Source organism: Podarcis gaigeae (assembly GCF_964106915.1).
Source record: "Podarcis gaigeae genome assembly, chromosome: 12".
NCBI classification, from domain to species: Eukaryota; Metazoa; Chordata; class Lepidosauria; order Squamata; family Lacertidae; genus Podarcis; species Podarcis gaigeae.
The window spans coordinates 23771466-23798145 of NC_139688.1; the positions used below are offsets into that span (position 1 = coordinate 23771466).

At 43.2% G+C, this 26680-nt stretch overlaps 1 protein-coding gene across 2 annotated transcripts in view; it reads right to left on the bottom strand.

Annotated features, from left to right (window-relative positions):
* Nucleotides 1–26680, bottom strand: part of PLXDC2 (plexin domain containing 2) — a 234961-nt gene that overhangs the window by 6503 nt on the left and 201778 nt on the right. For both annotated transcript variants that reach the window (XR_014556587.1, XM_083704951.1), the window contains exons 10-13: nucleotides 14398–14458; nucleotides 12533–12686; nucleotides 11495–11533; nucleotides 1772–1932 (exon numbers count right to left, since the gene is read on the bottom strand). Coding sequence is in view for 1 of the 2 variants with exons in the window: in XM_083704951.1 (XP_083561077.1) it covers nucleotides 1772–1932; nucleotides 11495–11533; nucleotides 12533–12686; nucleotides 14398–14458 (415 nt within the window). In the remaining variant the exon portion in view is untranslated. The remainder of the gene's footprint in view (nucleotides 1–1771; nucleotides 1933–11494; nucleotides 11534–12532; nucleotides 12687–14397; nucleotides 14459–26680) is intronic.

A 26680-nucleotide genomic window follows, 5' to 3' on the forward strand; every position in this document is an offset into this window, starting at 1 on the left:
CCCGGGTGCGCAAGGCTTGCCAACACCAGCGCGGAGCACGGGGCGTCCTTCGAAGGCCGCCCTGTGCTCCGTGCTGCCGGCTGCCGCCCGCAAGCCTTGCGCTCACGGGGGGGGGATCCCCCGGGTGCGCAAGGCTGGCCAACACCAGCGCGGAGCACGGGGCGGCCTCCAAAGGGCGCCCCGTGATCCGTGCTGCCGGCTGCCGCCCGCAAGCCTTGCGCTCCCGGGGGGAGATCCCCCGGGTGCGCAAGGCTTGCCGACACCAGCCCGGAGCACGGGGCGGCCTCCGAAGGGTGCCCCGTGCTCCGCGCTGCCGCCCGCAAGCCTTCGGCTCCCGGGGGAGATCCTCGGGTGCGCAAGGCTAGCGGGCACCTGCGCGGAGCACGGGGCGGCCTCCGAAGGGTGCCCCATGCTCCGCGCTGCCGCCCGCAAGCCTTCGGCTCCCAGTGGAGATCCCCGGGTGCGCAAGGCTAGCGGACACCTGCGCGGAGCACGGGGCGGCCTCCGAAGGGTGCCCCGTGCTCCGCGCTGCCGCCCGCAAGCCTTCGGCTCCCGGGGGAGATCCCCGGGTGCGCAAGGCTAGCGGACACCTGCGCGAAGCACTGGGCGTCCTCCGGAGGGCGCCCCGTGCTCCGCGCTGCCAGCTGCCGCCCGCAAGCCTTGCGCTCTCGGGGGGAGATCCCCCGGGTGCGCAAGGCTTGCCGACACCAGGAGATCCCCCGGGTGCGCAAGGCTTGCCGACACCAGCGCGGAGCACGGGGCGGCCTCCGAAGGGTGCCCCGTGCTCCGCGCTGCCGCCCGCAAGCCTTTGGCTCCCGGGGGAGATCCCCGGGTGCGCAAGGCTAGCGGACACCTGCGCGGAGCACGGGGCGGCCTCCGAAGGGTGCCCCGTGCTCCGCGCTGCCGCCCGCAAGCCTTCGGCTCCCGGGGGAGATCCCCGGGTGCGCAAGGCTAGTGGACACCTGCGCGAAGCACTGGGCGTCCTCCGGAGGGCGCCCCGTGCTCCGCGCTGCAGGCTGCCGCCCGCAAGCCTTGCGCACCCGTGGGAACTCCCTCCGGGCGTGCAAGGCTTGCGGATAGCTTCCTGGAGCCTGGAGAGCGAGAGGCGTCGGTGCGCACCGACGCCTCTCGCTCTCCAGGCTTCAGCGAAAGCCTGCTTTCGCCCCATAAGACGCACACACATTTCCCCTTCATTTTTGGAGGGGAAAAAGTGCGTCTTATAGGGCGAAAAATACAGTACTTTCCTATAGAAACAGTGATACTTCAGTGTTTTCTTTTCGTAAGACACAGAAAATATGCAACAAAGGAACACTGAGTTAAGATGAATTATTTCCACCATTATTGATAATGGCATGTGTTATACTGATATTAATTAGTGTATCATGATGGCACAGTCACATTAATATGGTCAACTATTGCAAGGATGATTCAGAGACAGGGTTGGAGACAGACTACTTGACCTCAGAAATTTATTCAGCAAACAAGTCAGATCTGTCACTTAACACGTCGTTTTGGGGAAAAGGTCATGCTCAAGTTCGCTGCAGTTAAACTGGCTTGAGATACACTCCCTGCCTGTTATCATACTGCCCAGCTAAAGGCCAAGCATTGTAAATCAAAGAAGAACAATAGCAACACGACAGGAAAAGACAAAAGCCAGTGCTTATCAGGACTCTGAGAATACTTCAGAGTTTCAGCATACAGGAAGTAGACCAGCCTTTGACCAGGTTATAGGTGGAAGAGTTGGTGATCTAGTATGACAAACACATCTCACCTCAATAAAGAAGAGACTGGCTGCTGACGTCGGATGGTGGTACATATAAACTGTCACAAGTATTGCCGCTGCAACAATCAGGACCAGTATGAAAATCCCAACAATTAAACCTGCGTGAAGAGTCCCGCTTTTTCTCTCTGCTGCACTGTCATCTGTTGAAGCTGTAAAAAAGAAGAAAGAACACCATACAACTCCAACCCAAATGGATTAAGCTTGGCAAGATTTCATTTTCTTTCCCTCTTTCCCATACACACAACAAGGTTTTACCCTAGGAAACTGAGGCGCCTCTTTTCCTGTGAGCTATATTGCCAATGAAAATGGACAATTTCCAAATGCTCTCTTTATTTCTAGCTCAATAAACAACATTAATATAGTTTAGGGAAAGAAGATGAGTAAGGCGGGAGGCAGGAATGGGACATGATCAAGATGTAGAGCTTGAGGCCATCCAAGGAAGTTAGATATGGAAAGAGTAGGGCAAACACATGAAAGCACTTATTTACACAGCACTCCTGCAAGAGATAGTGATGGTCACCAACTTGGATAGCTTTAAAAGAGGATTAGACAAATTCATGGAGAATAAGTCAAATTCAATGGCTACTAGCCAGATGACTATGTTGTATTTTCACTGCTGGAGGCAGTGTGCCTCTGAATGCCAGTTGCTGGGAATCTGGTCCTGCCTTTGGTCCTGCTAGTGGGCATCCCATAGGCTTCTGGTTGGCCCCTGTATGACCGGGCCTTTGGCCTGGTCCAGCAGGGCTTTCCTTCTTTGCACATGAAATGTAGGCATCCCAGCGTTTCCAAATTAAGCCACATAATGAATCTACATTTTGTTTCCCCACTAATGTAGCACCGCTGCCTACAGACATACATTAATTGAACGCTGCAGGTCATCATCACATCTTGCAAGCTTCCAAGTTACGAGCTATCACAAATCTTTCTGAGGAAGAGTCAATAAAATTGGGCAAGTGCAGAGCATCATCTCCCAAACTTCTGTGCTACAGCGGAGCAGATGGGCATTAAATGGTCCTCAAATATTTTGATCGGAACAGAGCCTAAGTACCATATAAAAATGCTGCTGAAAGCCATCCCATTGCTAAACTTTTATGGCAACGTGTTCCATGTTGTAATACGCTGACAGCTGAGAAAGGGACAAATCAGAGCAAGTACCACCGACAGCAAAACAATCTTCCAAAAGCTAGCCAACCAGAACTCTGCTTAAAACTGATGCCATGAAGTTTAGTATATTTAGCTAGTTTCTTTGCCGGTGGCAAAGAACAATTGTAGTTTTGGATGCTCTGGACATCTAATGGGATACTGAAAGCTTACTATTGGGTAGAAGAGCCTGTTTTCCATAAATAAAACACTGCATGGGCATTGGACCAACACTGCCAGATAAATAAGAGTCATCAAAAGAGGTCATTCAAACCCAGGAGTGCAATCCTATGGTCCCTGGGAAGGGCTACATTGGCCACTACTCAGCTGGGAGCTGTATGCAATTGTGGCTCCCTTGTGAGCATACATGAACGGTGCATGGGTTTTCAAGCTTATGTCTATCGCATTCAGAGCATGCCCTGAAAACATTTTTAAACATTGCACTGGCACCAGTCGCTGCTGGCAGGGAAGGGTGGCGGCATGCCCGTGGCTTCATAGCATTGATGATGTTGCAGATTATTGAGAAGAAAGCAGGAAGTGAGTTTGGTGCTGCACTAATGGAACAAATCTGGTTCACCCACCAGGGTGTTCTTCTCACACCTGGTAAACTACAGTGACGCTGCTGCCCAGAGGCCACATGCACAACAATGCCACTCCATGCTGGCTGCTCTTGATTGACACCTGCTATTCTTTTAGATGATTCTATAACTGATGGATAAATTGATTTATTTAATTGGGTTGTTGCTGTTGTTATTACTACAGTATGCTGTTCTTTAGTATGTTGGGAAATGCTCTGGGATTCTTTTGCAAGAGAATGGTCTCTAAAAGTTTTGTTAGTAACCACCAGAAATGAGGGGCCTGAGGCAGCAACACTAGCCTGTCACCATAAAGATCTTAATAATGTGGTATGGAAGCAGTCCATTTGTGGTGTATTTCTAATTCCCACCAATCAGGAGCTACTAAATAGGCCCTAACAAGCAGACTGACACATTTTCGAAGAGTTCACAATTTGCAGTCCAAATCTTCCTGTGGCACCAGTATGTGTGAGTTAAACTTCTTCACAGTGGATACAAGCAAAGCTCTATTAAAAAGAGATTCAGGCCACAGACATCTTAAATAATGCTGGATTTCAACAAAACCACAAGCTAAGAGAGTAAGAACCATAAAAACTAATCCTATCCATTTGATATTCATACAGTGTTTAGCATCCAGGTTTGAAAATGAGAATTCTGTCACTTCCAGACAATACATATGCCAACATCTTGTCAGTATTTCTGCCAGCCTCTGCTTATGAAGCGCTCCATGTATATTGGACAAAGGGATCAGCATGCCAAATGCAAAAGGAACGTGAGGTACGTCTGTGTGTGTGTGATTTTTAAGTGTCAAACGGTATACAAACAAATGATCTGCATAACTGAAGTCCCATAAATTGATACCCTCAAGGTTAAAATGTAAAAGGGAAATCATTTTTACTCTGTTGGCACAGACAATGAAAAGGGTTGTCAACTTCGAAAAACTTTTCGCTGGCAGAGAAGGCACCAGTTTCCTTACAAAGTGGTGGAAAAGAAGGGAAGGAAGAAGCAACCTCAGAACTTTTTGCGGGTGAGAATAATGTACCGTATTTTTCGCACCATAGGACGCACTTTTTCCCCTCCAAAAATGAAGGGGAAATGTGTGTGCGTCCTATGGTGCGAATGCAGGTTTTCGCTGAAGCCTGGAGAGTGAGAGGGGTCGGTGCGCACCGACCCCTCACGCTCTCCAGGCTTCGCACACCTCTCCGCAAGCAGCGGGAGCCCAGCGCTGGGCTCCCGCTGCTTGCGGAGACTTTCCCGCATGCTGAAGCCTGCGCGCGCTGAGCTCAGCGCGTCCAGGCTTCGCGGACCTCTCCGCAAGCAGCGGGAGTGCTCCCTCGGCTTGCGGAGACTTGCCTGTTTGGGGGCTGGGGTCGGGGGAAGCTCGAGCTTCCCCCGCCCCAGCCCCACGCCTGGGGGGAAAATAATTTTTTCCCCTTCATTTCCCCCTCCCAAAAATTGGGTGCGCCCTATGGTCCGGTGCGCCCTATGGTGCAAAAAATACGGTATTATGTTAACCACAGCTTATCTGATGTTGCCAGGACAATCAAACCCTGCTTGGCTTCTTGAGGCTCCTCTCCTCACCATCTCTTCAAAGTTCATTTGCAATTAAGGTGACCACAAGAGAGTGCACTTAAGTCTCTGACTGCTTTTGATGAAAGCGCTGGTGCTGTGCTGTTTTTGCTGTAATTATTTGTATTGTTTTAATAGATTTTTCTCTCTCATTTCATGTTCACTTAAAAAAATATTCTATGCTTTTAGCTGTTCTTATTTTTATTTGTAATCTACCTTGAGTCCATGTCAGGGAAATAGATGGGGTATTCTACCTGAAGACCAAAGTAAACAGGATGCTATAGCTAAAGGAGTCAGTGTAGCTATGAGACTCCCGAGAAGAATGATAAAATCTTTTTCTTTGTACTATTTCACAATCTAAATTGCCCCCCCCCCGAAGCTTCTATTTCTATGTACCGTATTTTCTGGCGTATAAGACGACTGGGCATATAAGATGACCCCCAACTTTTCCAGTAAAAATATAGAGTTTGGGATATAATCGCCGTATAAGACTACCCCTCTTCCAACGCACACCAAATAAAAATTTAAAAAACCAGTCTCCAGTCTGGCTCGGAAATCCTTTCTGTTGCTGGTGATTGGGGGGCTTCTGGGGCCAATTTACAAGCATATTTCTGCTTAATCTAGAGAGCTTGGTGTCCTCTGATTTAATTTGCTGTCATTTTGTCCTTTGGTGGGGAGTTGCTGTAGGAGCTGCTGCTGAAGCCAGCGTATAAGATGACCCCCGACTTTTGAGAAGATTTTCCTGGGTTAAAAAGTAGTCTTATACGCCAGAAAATACAGTACCTGTATTTCCCCCCACTAAGGATGAAATTACAGTTTGGAGGAGAGGGTTAGATCAGGAAAACAGCATTGGGGAAAAAGGTCCACACCCACCCACCAGATCCCTCAGTGATGCAATCAGGATCTATTTCCACCCCCTTCTGCTTTTAACTTTAAAAAGACAAACAAGCAGAGTATCCAGTAATGGATTTCCCTTCTGCCTGTAATGTGGGGCTGAAAATTTCCTAGTGCTTTATTTTTCCATGGAAGATTTTCCATTTCAAAAGTTTATTAGTGACAATGAATGGATGCCCATTGCAACACATTATTATGCAAGGTCGGCAGTTTCAAAGTTTTGACATTTGTTTACTCCATACAAGTAAAATAAACATGCTAAATTAGATCACTCTCCAGGGCATCACGTTTTTTTATGATGCAAACTGGGGTGTTTTCTTATGAAAATAACCCAAATTTGCATGGGAAGATTGTAATTCAAAATTCTCTGGAAAAACCACTTCACTGCTTTTGTCAATCCCCTGCTGTCTTACTTTAGATAGCAGAAAACACCAAAAGGCTCCACAGTTATAGCCCAGATTGCATCCTGCGGACATTCTGAAATCAGTTGTAGAATGAATGAAATGAATCCGCTATCATTCTGAGTCTCTGTCTCTTCTCCATTATAAGATCCCAGCCCCCCAAAAGGAAGCAGTAATGTTGGATATCACTGAGCATTAGCCTACAAGGCAAGATGAGAAAGCAACAAAGTACTATCCAAAGAATTCTCCTTCTATGAACCAAATGAAATTTAATTGCAATCCTCAGATCTTTTACCCTAGAATAATTCTCTCTGAAATCCAAATAATTGCTGCAGAGCTATGTTATTTGCAGACCACATCTCAATTCCTTTTGGGATTACAAATTCTAAGAGTAAATTGATCAAGGACACATCTTTTATTTGACCTGCATATGCAGGCTTTTGAATGCAACAGAGATCTTCTGCTGGTGTTCTGCATATTCTCAATCCTGGAGGCTGTTCTGATGCAAAAACAAGTTTAAATTCAATGGCAGTCATTTATATAACCTTGCCATTTATATAACTGCTTTTCAAAGCAAAATAAGATTTTGGCATCCAGCATGGAGGAAAAAAAGTTACATTCCCATCACTTAAGGAAACAAACCGTAGTGATTTGAATAATCTCTTTGCTTAATTTCTGCACTACTCTGAACACTTTCAGCAGCAAAGGCTGCAGTAAAAAACGGTGCTTAGTGAAGTGCGGGGGGGGGGGTCTGGGAAAAATCTGGAGTAAATCCAGGCATTTTATACCAACACACTTTTGAGCAAACTCCAAAACCCCATGAAACAAGCTGAAGTGAAAGCAATTTATCAGAGTGACTAGATTAAATTTCCTCAAAGTAAAGATTATTAATCTGGGAGGCTGCTTTCCCAGGATGAATGGCTTCAGCACTTTTCTCTTCCGGCAGAGAATTTAAACAAGCCCTTTGTTAAGAGAGAAAGAAGGAGTAAACACCCAGCTCATCATTCCTTGAAACAAATAGCACCACTTCCCCGAGAACCTCACCATGAAAAAGCACGGAAACCTAGCCATATCAAAACAGAAAATGCTCGAGAATAAACAAAGCAATTTTACAGCGCTTGCGCGCGCACACACACATATGTATACGTATAGATATTGACTTACAAGTTTATGTTATTTTTAGCAGTTACCAAGACTGCTGATAGCACTAGCAGTGAAAAATGGTTGAGATGAGCCAAAAAGTGATGGATGTTCATTCAACAGTCATGCAATGTACTGGAGAGCCAGTATGGTATAGTGGTTAGGTTCCTGGACCAGGATGTGGGAGGGCCTAGTTCAAATCCCCATTCAGCCATGAGGCTCCCTGAGCCAATCTCCATCTCTTGGTCTAGACTACCTTGCAGAATTGTGAGGGTGGCGTGAGAAGGAGGAGAACCTTGAGCTCATTGAAGGAAAGGTGGCATCCAAATGTAATAATACGTAAATACATTTACCACTCCACCTTTCAGGAGGGTTGGGGCTGGATTTTGAACCATTCAATTATCTATCGAGGGCTCTCCTCTTCCTTTTCCTCTTGTGCTTGGCTTTGATTGTCTCTTGGTTCAGAAGTGCATGCAAATGGGTTGCTTGTGCACAGACCTGATTACAACGGAAGGTTTTGGTAATTCTCCTACAGATGCAGCTGATTACGGAGTCTGATTTCAAAAGGGTATATAGCATTTTCAGAAGAAATAATCTTGTTGCTCATATGAATATAGGTCCAGTAATTAACACTTCTTTGAGATAAAGGAATCTGGTGCCAGAAAAGAGTTTTGGAATACAGAAGCGGGTGCAGTTAAGAATCAGCAATCAGGAGACTGATGAAATGAACAAAAGGAGGAAAAGCAGGGATCTGGGATGATGCCAGAAGGAAGGGTGAACAACATGAGAAGATAGCAATGAGACCAGGAAGCAGTAGTGGGCAATGTGGTACAGCAGAGTTACTAAACCAACATTCTGGAATTACTAACACTACTTTTCTGACAATAATTTTCAAGGCTTTACATTTTCAGGGGGAGCAACAGACGCTTTCAAAGTATTGCAGATAAGAGAAACTATTACTAAGCTTTAGCACAACCTGTTCTAGCTTGAAATTTCACTTTTTAAAAGTTGGGACAGAAGGTCTAAATGGATCAAGAGGTTGAAAGATCTTCCAAGATAGGACTTAATTTCCAGCAGGGGTGGACCAATCTGTCAGTTTTGGTTTCTCCTTCTTCCAAGCTTAAATTCAGTTCACCAGATTTCCACATTTTTTTGCAATTAAAAATAAGTCCTCACAAAAATTCAACAGCATTTTAAAAGTGCACCTCTTCTAAAATACACATTTTTGTATGCAGTTTTGCCTAACATACACATTTCTGAAAGTGATGTATCCTAATGTTGTTTTCACATATACATGCATTTTAATACACATTGTCCCCATATATGTGCAATTTTGGTCCACATATTTTTTGGGCTGGAGAACTGCTTTGCAAAATTCAGAGAAGTGTGAATTTCAGAGGATAGCTTGTTTCTCAGTTCACGTATTGCTTCTGGAAGTGCAAACTAAATAGATTTGCATTAAAAGACAAACTGAATTTCTCCTTCACCCCTTCTTAGGGCAGACCCAGACAGAACTGCTTTGCTGCCTCTACCAATCAACATTTACAATATTCCAAAAAAGCTGAGCTGGAGGACATATAGCGAGACAGACTGTACCTTAAAAAGACAACACACATCTGGATAAACTGTATTTCGAAAGGAGAAGCCAATAAAAGCAATGGGGAATTTACAACGAGAAACCATTCAGCGTTCCCACGGGGGTTTAATGCTTTTAATTACAGGTGATTTCCCCATAAATATAAAATAAAATAAAAAGGTCAGAATAGTTTGACCTAAGCCGGCAGTAAGATTTAAAATGTAATTAAGTCACCATGTGATAAATTATGGCCATAAGTGTTACAGTGTGAAAGGAATGGCAGGATTATTAAGAATCCTTTGGTTGTTTCTAATCAAGTATTGACTGTGGCGCCCCAACGGAGCCCAAGTAACGACACAGCCTCATTGATCAGATATAACTCCCTTCTCCAATTCGATAAGAGTTTAATAGAGGATCTTATTTTGGGGAAGCTGATGGCTTTTTATTTGTCTGGCTTGGGATTGTCTGCCTGAAAGGCTAACAAAGCACAGCTAGAGAAGTTTTATCAGCCTAATCTGAAAGCTAGGATAAAAAGCAGTGCATAATTGAGGATGTACCATGAGCAGAGCCCCCAGTTTAAAAGGTAGCAGTTAGCATTTAGTTCTTCCTCCCCATTTTGTTTGTTTGTTTCAAGCAGTACTGGGAAGAAAGCAACAGCATAAGCAAAGCTCTCTACATAACTACCGCTTTTACAAGACTTTCCATGCTGAAGTGCCCCACAGACATTCAGAGAAAACTCAGGTCGTAAACAAGCTGAGTAAAGACTGACCGGGGCGGGAGGGAATCAAGCGCTTCTAAGCTGAGTTGCATGATTACAATAATCACGAGAAGTCAGCCATCCGCAGACTTGAAATTCCATTCTGCATAATGTAGAGTTTTACAGGTCGTCACTGGAGGCAAGCAAACCAGCCCTTTTGCCCACACGCTTCTAGCAAAACCTAAGGCCATGGAAATACTCAGAAATCTGATCTCATATATCATCACTATATGTACTCGGCTTGCTTTTGCTTTGATTTCTTCCTTTGGGGAAAAGGAAGTCCATAACAGGAAAAGATCTATTGCTGTTTTCTGTTAACACAACAACAACAACAACAACACATGACTGATTTCCAGTATTATAAATTGCATGCAGCAACTCTTCTTTAGACCTGGAAAGCCACAATCAGAACATACTGAGTGCTGAACACTCTGACCTTTGCTGTGAAATGTGCTAGAATGAAGCGCAGATGAGAAGCGATTAGGGGCTGATTTGCTCTGTCTTCAGAAAAGGGAAAGGGTGGGGGGGGGGGAAAGCTTCCGAAGCATGGTTACTAGCAGAACATAAACAACGGGACTTAAAAAATAAACAATGAAATGAAAAGGAAATGAAAGAATGAGCTTGGGGGGGGGGGGAATTGCTGACTCCTAAAGCATCCTTGACATTCTGAAACACAGAATTAATTGTGGTTGACTGATGAAGAGCTACAGTCCATCAATAGGGATGGGAGGGTTGTTGCTGGCTGATCAATGTTATTATTCTGTCCCAAATTTCCTCTATAGTGTCAGGAGTTGAGCAATGCAGTCTTCTTTGCCTGCCTAAGCTGACAGGTCCTGGACACAGAAGTAGTTTGCAAGTGAAATGTGCTTTGCACTAGGAACATCAGAGGCACATGCTTGAACAGTAAGAAGAGAATAGAAGCTACAGCAACCTCTGTGACCATATGAACACAGGGAATGAGCACTTAACTTTTGGGAGTGTGCAAGGATGTGAAATGCATTAACAAGATACCTTGGGTGGGAAGGAGATTCTTAAGAGATAGTGCTCTTTTAAGGAACCAGACAGAAGAAAGGGTAACTGTGGTAGACAGAATTCTGGAACCTTTATGAGTTCCTCAGATCTGAGCTTAGGCCAGGGATCAGACCATCCAGATTTTGATGGACTCTTAAATCCCACCACCCCTGATCACTGGCTATGCGGCCTGGGATTAATGGTAGTCCCCATCCCTGGCTCAACCAAAACTAAGTCAGGGTGGCATGACTGACAAAATTAGTCCGTTCTTTTCTCTATTAGAATGTATTTTCCTACATCTACCTTTGTTTTCCTAGTTAGGCAAAGCAGGGCATATACTCCATAAATCAATAAACCAGTGTCAAGTATGTTTGACTAATTGGGGAAATGAATTATGCATTTAATAATATCAATAACATAATAACATACTGTGTACTCTGCTAGAATGTCTTCCATAGTATTGTGGTACCAAAAATAAAATAAAATAAAATAAAATAAAATAAAATAATAATAATAATAATAATAATAATAATAATAAGGCAAGTGACTTCTCCTGTGGGTTCAGGACAAGGTTTCTCTGAGACAGATTAATGTGGTTCCATGGAATGTAGCTGACATTATTTGAACACAAAGATTAGCTGCTCTTACCTCCATTATCTTTTAGGTGTAACGCTATCTTGGTATCATCTAGAAAAAGAAAATCAAAGCTATTAGAACACAGAACTTTGCATAAAAATCTGATATAATGCTTTACTTGTGAATCTTATTATTTCCAGTTTACCTTTGGTATTCTATTTGGTCCCACATTCACAGTAGGCTGTGCACATCAGTAATTTAAGAGCATTTCTGTACTACAAATATACAGTAATTTAGCATTCTCCAGTTTTTTGAAGCAACTAAAGATTCTTGACATCAAGAGGAGCTGGTGTTGTGCTGTCCAGATTCAAATTCCCCAAATGAGGGGTGCTAAGAACTTGTAACACGACTTGGGAATTCAAAAGTTATTTTGATTAAATTAATGTAATTTAGTTTTGCCTGGTAAGTGAACTGTATGCAGAATTGCATGGAAATCATTTTTTAAAAATTGCCAAGTGCTTGCAGTTGTTGTTATTTTAACATTACCTGTCATTTTCAGAAGGTAAAAGTAAAATTCTTTTGTTTTTCCAAAAGTAGTTCATGTGCTTCTTCATCAAAAATATACTTACAAAGCTAAAGGTTGTCCAATCACAAAAAATAATAGCAGCTTTGAATTCCTCACAGCAAAAAACGGTATTTTTAAGATCTCTCGCTGAAGAAATGTGCAAAAGTTAACTTTCACCCTGACCCCCTAAAATGACATGCCCTGCGTGATGCCAGAATGTTAATGTTACCTTTGTACAGTAGGGTGCTTTCCTTCCACACTCACACAACTCTGTCTAGCATCCGTTCAGGCAAGCATGAGGGTTGATCAGAGTTTGAGGACAGAACCCCTCATGGTGGGTGCAGGGTGTGGGTCATGAAGCATTCCATAGGTCAAAGAGAGAGGCCAGGAGGTCTGCATTCAGCCACTGGCCCTCCCTTGGTTTGTAGTATCTTTGGATCAGAATCACTACTTGAGGATTGCTTTCCCCCAATGTGCTGATGTCATGTGAGGTTTTCGCCCTAGGAAGCTTAGCACAACAGATAACCCCTTCTAGTTTAAGTTACCTTCTGTGGGTAGGCTAGTTGGCAGATGGGATGTTGTGGCTCCTTTGGTAGTGGTTAAAACTCTGAATCTCATTGTTGTCTGCTGGATAGCAGTAGTGGTATGAGGAGGCATTTGCGTCGTGTCTACATTCTTCTCACAAATCTTATCTTTAGACTACAGAGCGGGGAGGGGGGGCACAAACAAGAAAGGAGAAAATTGGTTCTCAATGAAGGCCATTTGTCTCTGATCTACAGACATCTAAAGCAAGCACAAAATGTCAGACCGAAGTGAGTGAAAATGGAAACCTTAAATCAAGACTTAAAAAAAAATAAAAATCAAGACAGAATACTCTCTGCCTTGATTAAAAAAAAAAAGGGAGAGAGGCAGTGCGGAAATCTGTAAGATGGGTGAGGATGAATTGCAGTGACCAAGTTGGAGGAGGGAAGGATCTCTGGCCATGCTCAGATTCTCTGCTATGCTGGGAATACTGATTTGTCATGGAAGGGCCACATACATTAGTGGCTGTTGCACTACACAATTCCCTTCATCCCTGAACATTGTTGGCTGGGGCCCATGCTGGCTGCCCCTATTTGTCATCATTACTTCACATGCTCTTGTTACAGAAATTACGGGGGGGGGGCACATCTTTAAAGTTGTTAAATGTTACAAATATTCAGCATAAATGTATCCTTTTGACTTGACAGCTCAGGGAAGTTACCTAGCTTAAAAAATCATATAAATCAACTCCTTTGCTAGTTTCCTTCATTCCACTGCCAATTTGCTTCATTGGCCAAGGACTTGGAAACCACTCAGTCCCTGCCATGAGGTCACATACTCACAGGAAGGTAGTCATAGGTGTCAATCGCTGGGCAAAGGCACTCCTCCAGACTTGCCCAGGTGGCAGACTATGCAAACCAAAGCTCTATTGTCCCTTTGTAGTAGGTGCTTAGAATGTAATTCCCAATACATATCCTGTATCCACCTGTTGCCCCAACACATTCCTCCTATGTTAATCATGTATAACCCTCCCCCTTTCTAATGTAGCAATGATGTAACAATGATGTAGTGATGATGCTTAATGAACTGTATGCTGGGATAAGATAGAAACTTTTAAGAGTCCTTGTCACCCCATCCTCGGGGTTCAAAATTCCTCTTTGAACCTGTTGCGCAATAAACTTTGGTCTACAGCTATTTGCTCCGGTTGGTGGCTGGACTCCTTCTTTTATTCCACAGGGACCCGCGGGATCTGCTCGACGAGCTGGGTGACTGACCAGCCTCGCACCTAGATTTTTCCATAACACTCTAAAGTTGAGACCTAGGCCTTCCAAACATAATCCAGGGCTAGTCTCCAGCGTGACCTGACATACAAGACCATCAGTATCTATAAAACAATTGGCAGGCTAGGACTTTGGTACTAAGCCACAGCATTTATATCACATCTCATATTTTCCCATACCATGAATAACTAATAAAAGGAAACATTGCTAAATCTTAAAAAACAACAACACCTACTTATCATATTTAAATGTCATTAACAGCTATTCTAGCATGCGTTCCAAAATAACAAGGTCGTTATGCATGGACAATACTCTGGGATTCAGCATCCATGCCCAAAAGATGCTGTTAGGGAATGTGAGGGAGAGGCACACTTGTAACCAGCATCAGGTGCTCATGGCAATAGTGATGGAGCAGATGTTTAGCTGTCAACCTTGATTATCTCCAGGGGAAGCTGATCCCCCAAATTCTCCTTTCAACAATGGTTAGCAGGGGAAAGTTGTATCTCTGGATCAGGGCCATAATCTCAGGTTTGTTTGTTTGTTTGTTTGTTTATTGCCCCAGCTGTTCACCAAAAATATTTATTAAATATGGGACGTCAAAACATTACCTCTTCAGGGCATCCACCATCTACCCAGTCTTGCCGATGACGATCAAATCCACTGGAACATCTTTAAATGATGGTAAGGGATTAAAGCGATCCAGATGCAAATGAAAAATAGATTGGTTGGATAAAGAGGGAAGGGGGGAGAGGGAGAGGGAGGGGGAGGGGGAAAGTAAGTCCTGTACTGTTAAACCTTTATGATCAACAGAGTATTCACTTCATTTAGGATGATATTCCAAGTCAAAATGATTAATTCTCCCTATAAGGAACTAATTTTCACGATTAGACAATTTGACATGTCAGTGTCTTTTTGCTATGGATAGTTAATTGTTTCATTTTACTATGCAGCAGGAGATTAAGGTTTGATCTCAAACCCGTGGATTTAAGCCAATTTAATTTATTCTGTCCAGCATTTTCCCTTCATTTTGTATAAAGCCATACTACAAAGAACACACTGTACCAAGCAATACGGCTCTGTTTCATCATACTAGGCGATCAGGGATATCAAGGAATCCATAAATGTCTGATCAGTGCATGCCAGGTTTTAGGCAAGAACCCATCCAAAACAGTCTCAAAAGCAACTTTTGAAGAAATTCTTTCCTTGAACTTTTCATTTTTTTATTGCAAAGACGTGGGATGCCCATAAACTTTTACCCTAATTAACTGAAAATTAATGAGGTTGACACCAAATTATAGTGTATGATATACAAGGAGTGCATTTTCAAAGCAGCTGGTAGAATTATGCTTTAATTATTCCCAAGGAGCATCCGACAGCGGAAGAATTGTCATTAATTGTTTTAAGGTGGCTTGAGATCTTGAATAGGAAAAAGTGCTGCAACTATGTAACTTATTAAGCAAGAAGGTGTGGAGTAATCAAGCTCAACTTACACATGAGATGTTGCTCAACTATAGAAATCAACCCAGCGCTATATTGACAGAAATTATTCAATGCTTGCAATTTTTAAAAAAATAACAAAAGCAAAACAGATTCATTTATTTTGTTTCATCAACCATGGCTTGTTATAAGCCACAAAAACTGGCTCATACCTTAACACTCAGCTGAGAGTCTTTGATGAATATGAAACTAAACTAGGCAGAAGTCCTGCACTAGGGGCAGGAGAGAGGAAGGGAGAGGCGGTGCGCAGAGGTGTGTACACACGGTGTTAGACCATGGTTTAGCATGCAATCTTATCCACACTTACCAGGAAGTTAAGTCCCTTTGCACAAATCAAGGCAGCTTTCTGCACTACTGAAGCAGGAAATCTCTGTCTATTAACTGCCTGCCTACACTGCATGAGAGGAACTGAAATAATTCTTGACCAAAACATGGGGAACAAGCAAGTTATCTGGATTACTCTGCCCTAAGGAACTTGAAAGACCTAAGGGCACTGCTTATTTGACACTTTCTGCTGAGGCACTGGTGAACCTAAAAAGCCTTACTGAAAAGCTGCATTATCAGAAGTGATAGTTTTGGCTCCAAGTGAAGCTATCTGCAAAATGTTTCCAAGGCATATGTCAGAGACTCATCCGTCACAGAGCATATAATCATTGTTGCATCCCCAAATTACGACTCTGTAAGCTATCATTACAATGTATTTCCTGCTTAGAACACAACATTTAATAAGCCTTTCATTTACTGGCACAGCGATAATTCCCCATTGCCATGAAAACACCATGGTAGATTTGATTAGTTATGCCATTTGTACCATCTGTCAACACAGCCGTTTTATAACAACTTCATTCTGAAAGGATGACCCAAGTCTGCTCCTGGAGAAGCAATTAACAGACCACATTTGAGGACAGGGGAACAAGGGCCTTATTTGAAGGGGGGGGGGAAACCTGAGGATTCTCTGCTTCTCTTGTTTACATGGAACACAGAAATGTGATGTTAGGAGTTGCAGTGGGACGTTAAGAGATGTTTACAGACATAATGGTGATGGTTTGATTTGGCTAGTGGCTCTTGATAGGGAACCACAGGGAACAGAGCAGATTTATTCCAGGGTAGTGAATGTAAGAGACAGAAAGAAGCAGTAAACATCTTGAGGTCTCCTAGGGGGTCATTTGTCCCTATTTTTGGCACAGAAAAATAAGGCTGAGCGTTTATTTACTATGCTACCTGAAAGTTGTTTTTCTAAATAAAAATCTTCTCCTTTTATAATGGTGAAAAGAGAGAGGTCAAAAACTACCAGCATCTTTAGAAATTTCTGCATAATGGGATGGATTCAGCATGTTTCATTTGAGAATGTTTCCTGCCCACCAAAGAGCTGTCAAGGGCAAAAGATGAATAAAGATGAATGTATTGCCAAAAATGTTATTTTTGTTTCAGGCCCTACAGATCGTGGACAAGGTGGAATGTTTTGGAAAGTGGCAGAAGGATATTTCTAAGTTTGTTTGGCAGGGCAAAAAGCCCCGAATAAAGTTTAAAATGTTAACTGATGCGAAAGAAAGAGGGGGATTTGCCCTGCCAGACTTGAGGTTATATTATGAATCTGCAGCCTTCTGCTGGTTGAAAGATTGGATCTTACTGGAAAACACTGATGTCCTAGATCTGGAAGGGTTTGACAATGCTTTTGGGTGGCATGCATATTTGTGGTATGACAAGGTTAAAGTGCACAAATTGTTTAAAAACCACATTGTTAGGAGAGCAATTTTGATGGTCTGGACAAAATATAAAGACTTATTGGAGAGTAAGACTCCGAGGTGGCTCTCACCGGTGGAGGCCAAGGCACGTAAGAGACTTAACATGGAGGCCAATTGGCCTAAATATGGGGAAATAATTGAAAAAATTGGAGACAATTGGAGGTTGCAGAGCTTGGAAAAATTAAAAAACAAGGTGCGAGATTGGTTGCACTATGCACAAATTCAAGAGGTTTTTAAAGTAGACAAGAAGGTTGGATTTCAGGTGGAAAAATCGAAACTAGAGACAGAACTGCTAGAGCCAAAAAGTAAACTACTTTCGAGAATGTATAACCTGCTGCTTAAATGGAATACTCAGGATGAGACAGTCAAATCCGCCATGATAAAATGGGCGCAGGATTTGGGGCATAACATTATGTTTGAAGACTGGGAAAGGTTATGGAACACCGGAATGAAATTTACGGCATGTAGTGCCTTGAAGGAAAACATTATGAAAATGATATACCGGTGGTACATGACCCCAGTCAAGCTTGCTAAGATATATCACCTGTCTGACAATAAATGTTGGAAATGTAATGAGGCGGAAGGGACATTCTTTCACCTCTGGTGGACCTGCCCGAAAGTGAAGGCCTTTTGGGAGATGATTCATAATGAACTAAAAAAGGTACTTAGATTTACCTTACCTAAGAAACCGGAGGCCTTTCTCCTGGGCATGGTGGACCAGAGAGTGCTTAAGAAAGATAGAACTTTTTTTATGTACGCCACTACAGCAGCAAGGATCCTGATTGCAAAGCATTGGAAGACACAAGATCTACCCACGCTGGAGGAATGGCACACGCAGTTGATGGACTATATGGAACTGGCCGAAATGACTGGCAGAATCCGAGACTTGGGAGAAGAAACAATCGAGGAGGATTGGAAAAAATTTAAGGACTATTTGAAAAAACATTATAAGCTGTACGAATGTTAAAAGATGCACCTTTTAGGAAATTCTAGCTTCAGCAATGATAAATTAATGAAATGGAAATTAAGGCACAAGAAGTCAGAGGTAGAATAATGAAATAACTTTATTGTGTTTAAATGAAAAGGTACATGATTTGGGGTATAACACATTTGATATTAGGTAACATGATAAAATGAAGGATACAATAAGTATTGAAACAAGGTAACAAATTGCTGATGTTCTGTATTACAGAGAATGCAGGGTTGGGAGGATGTGGGGAAGTCCATTAGATTTGATGGAAAAAAGAACATGGAAATTTGTAACTTTTCTATTTTATTTCTATAATCTGTTTTCTATTCTTTTTTCTGTACTTCATAAACTCAATAAAAAATATTATTAAAAAAAGGGCGCTGCCAGGAAAAATGTGGCAACCCTCATTTAGACAACACAGCCAGAAACAACTTTCAAAAAGGGTCAGTAGTGGGGCAGGAGACCCACGGCTTGGACCCCCAGGGCCATCTCTTTATAACATGGTCTGTCAGCAACAGAGAAACAAAACGATTCTAAGCAGAACTGTTGACTTTAGACCAGGAGAGAGACTAAAGGCTGATAAGTGGCATGTACTGTCTCAGAATTTCAAAACAAAAAAAATTCCTTCCAGTAGCACCTTAAAGACCAACTAAGTCAGTTCTTGGTATGAGCTTTCGTGTGCATGCACACTTCTTCAGATACACTGAAGAAGATACTTCTTCAGTTGGTCTTTAAGGTGCTACTGGAAGGAATTTTTTTTGTTTTGACTATGGCAGACCAACACGGCTACCTATCTGTAACTGGAACTCAGAATTTCAGTTACAGATAGGTAGCCGTGTTGGTCTGCCATAGTCAAAACAAAATAAAAAAATTCCTTCCAGTAGCACCTTAAAGACCAACTAAGTTAGTTCTTGGTATGAGCTTTCGTGTGCATGCACACTTCTTCAGATACACTGAAACAGAAGTCACCAGACCCTTCTATATAGTGAGAAGGTGGGGAGGGGTATTACTCAGAAGGGTGGTGGGAATGGGTGATTGGCAGATAGCTGTGATGAGCCTGTTGATGACTCTTAACGACTGCAATAGGTCTTACAGGAAAAAGCAAGGGGTGAGAAGGTGAAAAATGGCTTTGTCATGTATAATGAGATAAGAATCCAATGTCTTTGTTCAGACCAGGTCTCTCCATGGTTTTAAGTTTGGTAATAAGTTGCAATTCAGCAGCTTCTCTTTCCAGTCTATTTCTGAAATTCCTTTGTAATAGAACAGCTACTTTGAGATCTTGTATAGAATGTCCTGGGAGATTGAAGTGTTCTCCTACTGGTTTCTCTGTCTTGTGATTCCTGATGTCTCAGAATTTGTTAGTTTGCAACAATATGTGAACAGACTTCAGGGTATGCTGAGGCCTGTACATATTTTTGCGGTAGGAAAAGTGGGTGAAGGATTAAGTGTGTTGAGGAGGGACCAAATCAAATGCTCAGCTGAGTCCACAATGAATCTTGTTCCACAGGAAGAGAAGAGGTATTTTTAAAGTCTGGGAACTGTTCTCAATGGTATGCATGTCTGCTCAGAAGCTGGTCCCATTGATTTCAAGGTAATCCTAGATAAATGAGCTGAAACGATAATACTACCAAAATCGAACTGATGATTTATCAGAAAGAGGGTAACGGGTATCAAATAAAATATAATTTCTAAAAATGCTAGTGTTCAGCATTGTAAACGTGAAGACACTAAAAAGTAGACAGCATCACTCTGCCCAGTAGGCCAGATTAAAAAGGTGTGGCTTCACACCCTACCTAAAATTCAGTAAGAAGTGAGTCAACCTTTCAGAGTTGTGCTGAAGGGGCCCTACAACTGAGAAGGCCCGTCTCCACACCACCTCCCTATATGGTATCCTTGGCAGTGGGATTGCAAGGAAGGTCTCCCCAGAAGATCTTAAGGCAAAGGTCAACAGATAATGGGAGAGGTTCTCCTTCAAGTACATGGAGCCCAAATAATTCAGGGCTTTTTAACTGGGCAAGAAAATTTTGAATTGTGCTGGTAGCATATAGGCAGTTAACACTGTTTGTGCAATATTGGTCTTATATGGTCCCAATTAAAACAACCACTCACACCCCTGGTGGCTGTGCTGCACACTAGGTGTAGCTTCCAGACAGTCTTTACAGATTTCCTCATGTACAGCACATTATAATAATCTGAACATGAGGTTACCAGGGCATGGTACTTGTTGCTAAACTATTCCATTCCAGTAATGGCTGTAGCTGGCACATTCCTTGCTACTGAGGTCACCTGAGTACCGTATTTTTCGCCCCATAGGACGCACTTTTCCCCCTCCAAAAATGAAGGGGAAATGTGTGTGCGTCCTATGGGGCGAATGCAGGCTTTCGCTGAAGCCTGGAGAGCGAGAGGCATTGGTGCGCACCAACCCCTCTCGCTCTCCAGGCTTCAGGAAGCTATCCGCAAGACTTGCAAGCCTGGCGGGAGTTCCCGCGGGCTCACAAGGCTTGCAGGCAGCAGCCTGCAGCCCTGGCGAGTGTCCGCAAGGTGGGAGGTCCTGCCGGGTGCGCGAGGCTTGGGGCAGCAGCCTGCCGCCCGAAGCACGGGGAGCCCTCCGGAGGGCTCCCTGTGCTTCGGGCGAGCGTCCGCAAGCCTTGCGCGCCCGGTGGGAAGTCCTGCCGGGCGCGCGAGGCTTGGGGCGGAAGCCTGCCGCCCGAAGCACGGGGAACCCTCCGGAGGGTGCCCCGTGCTTCGGGCAGGTGTGCGCAAGGCTTGGGGTGGCAGCCGCAGCTGGGGGGGATAATTTTTTTTAATTCATTTCCCCCCCCCAAAAAAACGCAAGCTCCGGGGACAGCTGGGAGGCGCAGCGCGTCTTCCCGCTGTCCCCGGACCTGGTCTGAAGGCGGGCGACGGGGAGAAGAGCGCTTCTCCCCGCTGCCGGCCCCACAAGCACCTGGGGGGGAAATAATTTTTTCCCCTTTATTTCCCCGCAAAAAACTTGGTGCGTCCTATGGGCCGGTGCGTCCTATGGGGCGAAAAATACGGTGTATAGTGCAGAATCAGGAAGTATCACCAAGCAACAAACCTGTTCTTTCAGGTGAGGGCAAACCCATCTAGCACAGACCATAGCTCCAAATCCTCGACATGGATCTGTCTACCATCTGAGTCTCTATCTTGCTGGAATTCAGTTTCTGTTTATTTACCCTGATCCAGCCCATTACTGCCTCCAGACACCAATCTGGCACTTGCACTCCTTCACCTGGAGAAACAGGAGCTTGGTGTCATCTGCATATTGCTTCCATGCCATTTACCAACAGCGGTGTCTAATTCAATGTGAATATGAGTTACTGCCCTCAACAAGCCTTGCAAATCTGAAATCAATGGAACCAATTCATCAGGATTTAACTCAACTATTAATTTTCATGGGAACTAAGTGGATCCAGAAAAAAATGTCTGCTGCTAATTTTGTTTAAAGGATATTATTAGTGAGTGTTCACATTCTATGACGACCTCAAGCCTGACTCTGACCATCAATCATTTATATCCCATCTTTCAGGATATAAATCCATCTAATCCTCATTCATAAGAATACACACTATATTGATGGGCTGAGTACGTTTGTAGTTGACACCAGATTTAGGGTTGGAATAGACGAATTCTTCTAGATAAGGCCAAAGGTCTGTCTAGGCTACCATCTTGTTTCCCAGATATCTATGGGAAGGACATGAGTACAAGAGCCTTCTCTTGCTGCTGTTCTCTAGTGGCTGGTATTCAGAAGCATGGTGCCCCTGGTCTTGGAGGACACATATAGCCATTGCAACAAGCTCTGAGCTTTGGAAGTTCTCAGAGATCACGAGACCAGGGAAGATCCTCCCACTCACCACTTACTTGGGGCTGGGACAGGCACCATAAATATGCTCACCAGAATAAAAAAAAGCCCATGCTTGCCGCTGGCAAGAGCATTAGCAGATCCATATTGAATGGCTGCCCTCCTATTCCAGATGTGGAAAGCCTAGACAAATCGGAAAGGCCGATTGACATAGGCAGATGAACGCAGTAAAACTCTTAGACTGATTTAATCAACACAGACAAGAAACAAGCTAAGGAAAACCTTGAAGGTTCTATGACAGATGGTGTTTGTTCATTGAGCTTGGATAGTGTGGGCTCTAAGTTTAAGGCATACTGGAGTTTTTTTCCTTCCCCTCTGGGTTACATTTGTCTTTAGATGAATGCAAAGTCAAATTAAAGTGAACACACAGCAAAAACAGTCAAATGCTGATTACTGATGAATTATAGAAGAGTAGGGGCTCATCAGTTTTCTCATTAGGAATACCCATTAGCACTCATTACACCTAGAGGTGGGAAGCAAATGGTTTAATTACTGCTATTATATAATGCGTGCATTGGAGGAGTCAGCAACAAAAAATATCTAGGGTGGCTTTTCATGTAACCTTTCGTAGTTTGTGTTGTTACTGGAATCTAAAATGCACCCATTTTAGCACTGGAGGAGAATTTCGTTTGCTCTGTGTTATTAAGTGAAGCAACCTAATTCTCACCTTGTTCCAAATGGTTTGGAACAAGATTATCCTTCGGATGATGCACTTCTCTGAATTTTGTGATACTGTTCTCTGCTTAAAGGTGAATGTGTAAATGGATGTGTATTTTATGATAAAACGTGTTTAGAAATGCACGTATTATGATAAAATACAGACTGATCTGTCCACCATTAGCCTGCATGTAAATGTTTCCCCATTTCATTTAAAAATATGTAGGAGGGAGCATGTTTGCATATTTCATTGGCAAGTTGCCTGCTTAGTGCACCTATCCACCTTGCATGACAGATCCGTAGCAGTTGTTGTTAAATTTATTACCCGCCCTTCAGCAGCATGTCCCCGGATGGGTTGCAACAATTTAAAATTCAATATTAAAAACAGTTAAGACAAATCACAGTCACAGGAATATAGCACATGTGCCTTTAGCTATCTCTGTCCAAGTACAAAACAGCGTGGGAGAAACTCTGCAAAACAAAAGCGCAGAAGCACCATGGGAATGACCAGATGCAACTGGACCAGTCTCCCTCGGAGGAAGTCGTGTGCTATTACAATCAGGGAGGCCGCGCATAGCTAGTTTCCCACACAGTGTTTATGATGGGCTCCAGGCTGCATCCAACTTGGGAAGCACTTCCACATGGAGACACATAAATATATTCAATCATAGACAGAAAGGTTTATGAATCTATGTAAACATGTACCTCCAAATACTTAAATATATAGAAGATAGCTGGAAACTTACCTGCTTTCAAAGTGTTTGCTACAACTTTGCATTGGGCCATAAGGACCTTATGAGACCTAAACCAGGTTGGCTAACCCTGTTCAAGCCAAGGACTGCATAGGTCCATGATCAGCAGTTGAGGGGCTGCATGTCAAAGTTGGTGTGTCTGATGTATAAAATTGTGTGTGGCCATTTAAAAAGGGGGAAATTTTGCTGTGGTGGGGGCCACAATAATCTTTCGGAACCACAGCAGAAAACCTATAAGTTTTCTCCCCCCCCTTTTTAATGACTTTTTTGTGGGGGAAGAGGAACTTTTTGATATCACAGTTTCAAATTATGGTACCTATGGGAACAGTCAGTGAAAATAAATGAATTTAAAATTAAGGAAGAAGACCTGAGCTAAAAGTGCAGCCCTGCTTCAAAGATATTTGGTATCATCTAAATGCAAGCAATCCATAAATACAGCTGATGCCAATCATGTGAGCCTACTATATTGTTCAGGGTAAACTGAAAGCTTGCACTCTCTCGTATTAACAGTTCCATACACAGCATATCTGTATGTGTAGCCATACACACCCACTCTAAAGAAGGCAAGGAAAGCTCTCTCAAACAATCAGAAAAGCTTCCATATCACAGGAAGGTTTATTGTGCTCCTACGAAATATGCCTGTTGGACCTCTGTGATCCAGATCCAGATTAGCTCCACTGTCCTACACAATTGTCACAATATCAATACTGCATTTTCAAATAATAGGTGATTTTGTATTAGGTATCTACCTAAGTATCTACCTGTGACCCTACAGTTTTATACTTTACAAAGCATCACCTGTGCTACTGCCATTTACATTCAAGTCCACGTTAGCTTAGTGTCTGTTTATAAACTTAAACTTAATTTCTTTCTTGGGCAATTACCTTTATTTTCGAGAGAACTAATTATTTCATTAGTATGAGCAAGCAGGGGACACATTGCTTGCCCTTTAATCAAGCCTGCCCATAAACGCTTTTGCTGTTATGGATGCTCAGCAATGGTATATCAGTTAGTACTTCTGTATACATGCTTGGCTAAACCTAAGAAAATTAGGGCAGCAAATTAGGGCAACCAATCACATCAATGACAAGTGTTTGATGAGACATCTAGAGTCAAAGCAAAACCCTTCCAAATTATATGTAGACAGCAACAATGAAGACCAAAATGGGAAAATAGAAGTGGCAGAGAACCATTAGCAACTTCAGATCCTCACATATAGCAATATAAGGCAATTTTTTTTTCATGATAAGATCCTGTGTGCAGTTTTATACAGTGGTATCTCGGGTTGCATATGCTTCAGATTACATATGCTTCAGGTTACAGACTCCGCTAACTCAGAAATAGTACCTTGGGTTAAGAATTTTGCTTCAGGATGAGAACAGAAATTGTGCTCCGGCGATGCGGCGGCAGCAGGAGGCCCCATTAGCTAAAGTGGTGCTTCAGGTTAAGAGCAGCTTCAGGTTAAGAACTGACTTCCAGAACGAATTAAGTACTTAACCCGAGGTACCACTGTAACAGGGATAAGGAACCTCTGGCTGTCCAGATGTTGCTGGACTCCACCTCCCTGCCTATTGGCTGTTCCTGACCATTATTGATGCTGGCTGGGGTGATGGAGTCCAATAATGTCTGGAGGGCCACAGCTTTCACATTTTTGTGTTAGAAAATCAGGCAATCAGTTTACTAAAGGTCATTACAATTATCGTGACAAAACACGCAGACATCCAGTCAATAAAAGTTTTATACAACTAAGGATAAGAGGTGCCTCTCACGAGGAAGCTCATTTTCCTCTGCAAAAGCACATTTCAGGTTTTGTGCCACTACAGCGAAACTGGATACTTCACATGTTAAGTGTTTGTCCTTATTGCACAGTGGGAATTTTATTTTCGTCATAAGTTATGGGCTTCTGTTCCTGATAATGGGAGTTTTAATTTTTATTCTTTTGCCCTTTCCTTAGCTGTAAGGAACTTGAAGAAAATATTCATAGGAAAAGAGCAGGTCATATATATGGGACAATGCAAAAGATAATGCCTAAATCTTCCACAGTTTGAAGTCCAAACAGAGGTGTAATTTAGGGGTGGGTAAGGAAGAAGGTATAGAGGAAACCATGCAACATAAATTAATTGCAAACAGAAACAATGGCAGACCTGGAAACATCTTTGTTCTATTGGTAAGTAAATGGCACAGGATGAAATTTTCAAGCAGCAGCAATCTTTACTACGGTCCAGAGACCCAACAAAACATTACAAATCAATACACAGTTCATACAGCCTACCTCCAGGTTAATCAAGCATTTTGTTTAGAATATAGGGCTCATTTGTTCTTGCAACCACCGATAAAAACTTTGCCACTGCCAATGTTCTAGCTTTTGTCCGGTCTTCCAGTAGGAACCTGACATAGTGAGCCTCTGATTTTCCCGGGAAAGGCACCAGCAAGGGTAGTATCAGTTCAGCCCTGGCCTGCTCATACTTCGCACAATGCAACAAAATATGGTTTATGGAATCGATGTCTTGAGCACACGAGCAAAGTCTGTCCTGGTAGGGAACTCCTCTCAACCTACCATCCAGCACTGCAGAGGGGAAGACATTTAGTCTGGCTTTGGTGAAAAGCCTTCGATAGTTAGGTACTGTCAGGTTTTTGATGTAAGATGTTAACTCAAAGACATACCCATATTGAACTCCTGCTGCCAGCGGACTACAGACTGCGTGTGATCGAGATCGCAAGTCACTGTGTGTCCCATAATCTTTGCTTTAAAACCTTTTGGGCGCCTTCATAACCCAGGTAATACAGTTGGGGGGGAGACAGACCAATAGAGGTGGCTTTTTTAGCCATGGTTTTCTGCCATTTGCTGACAAATTCCTCATTGGTCAAATCTTGATACAGACCCTTCCCTAGATTAAACACTGAAATCCTGAGCCAATGTTTTAGGGCAGCCCACCACGCTCTAGCTGAAATTGGGCATTCACCAGCTTCCAACAGAAGTACGACGTTGGGGACGCAGTTAGGTACCTGCAGCAGAGATCGTATAAATTTTGCCTGAAAGCCATCTAGCTTTGGCAGGTCCCCATTATGCCAGACATTTGCTGCATACAGGAGTTGGGAAACGGGCTTTGCGTTGAAAACCCTTAAGGCTGCTGGAACATATTTGCCGCCCTTTGTGAAGAAGAATCTATATATGGCTAGCTTTGTAATCTCCGCCTTTTGAAGGGAGGTTTGCCAATGGTGCTTCCAAGATCCTGTATGATGGAACGTGAGCCCTACGTATCTGAAGTATTTTACCTGATCAAGGTTATGGCCATCCAGCACCCATTTAGACTGGGAGAATCTTCTTTCGAAGACTAAAATTTTAGATTTTTCATAATTTATGGATTTTCAAGCCATAAAGGCTCT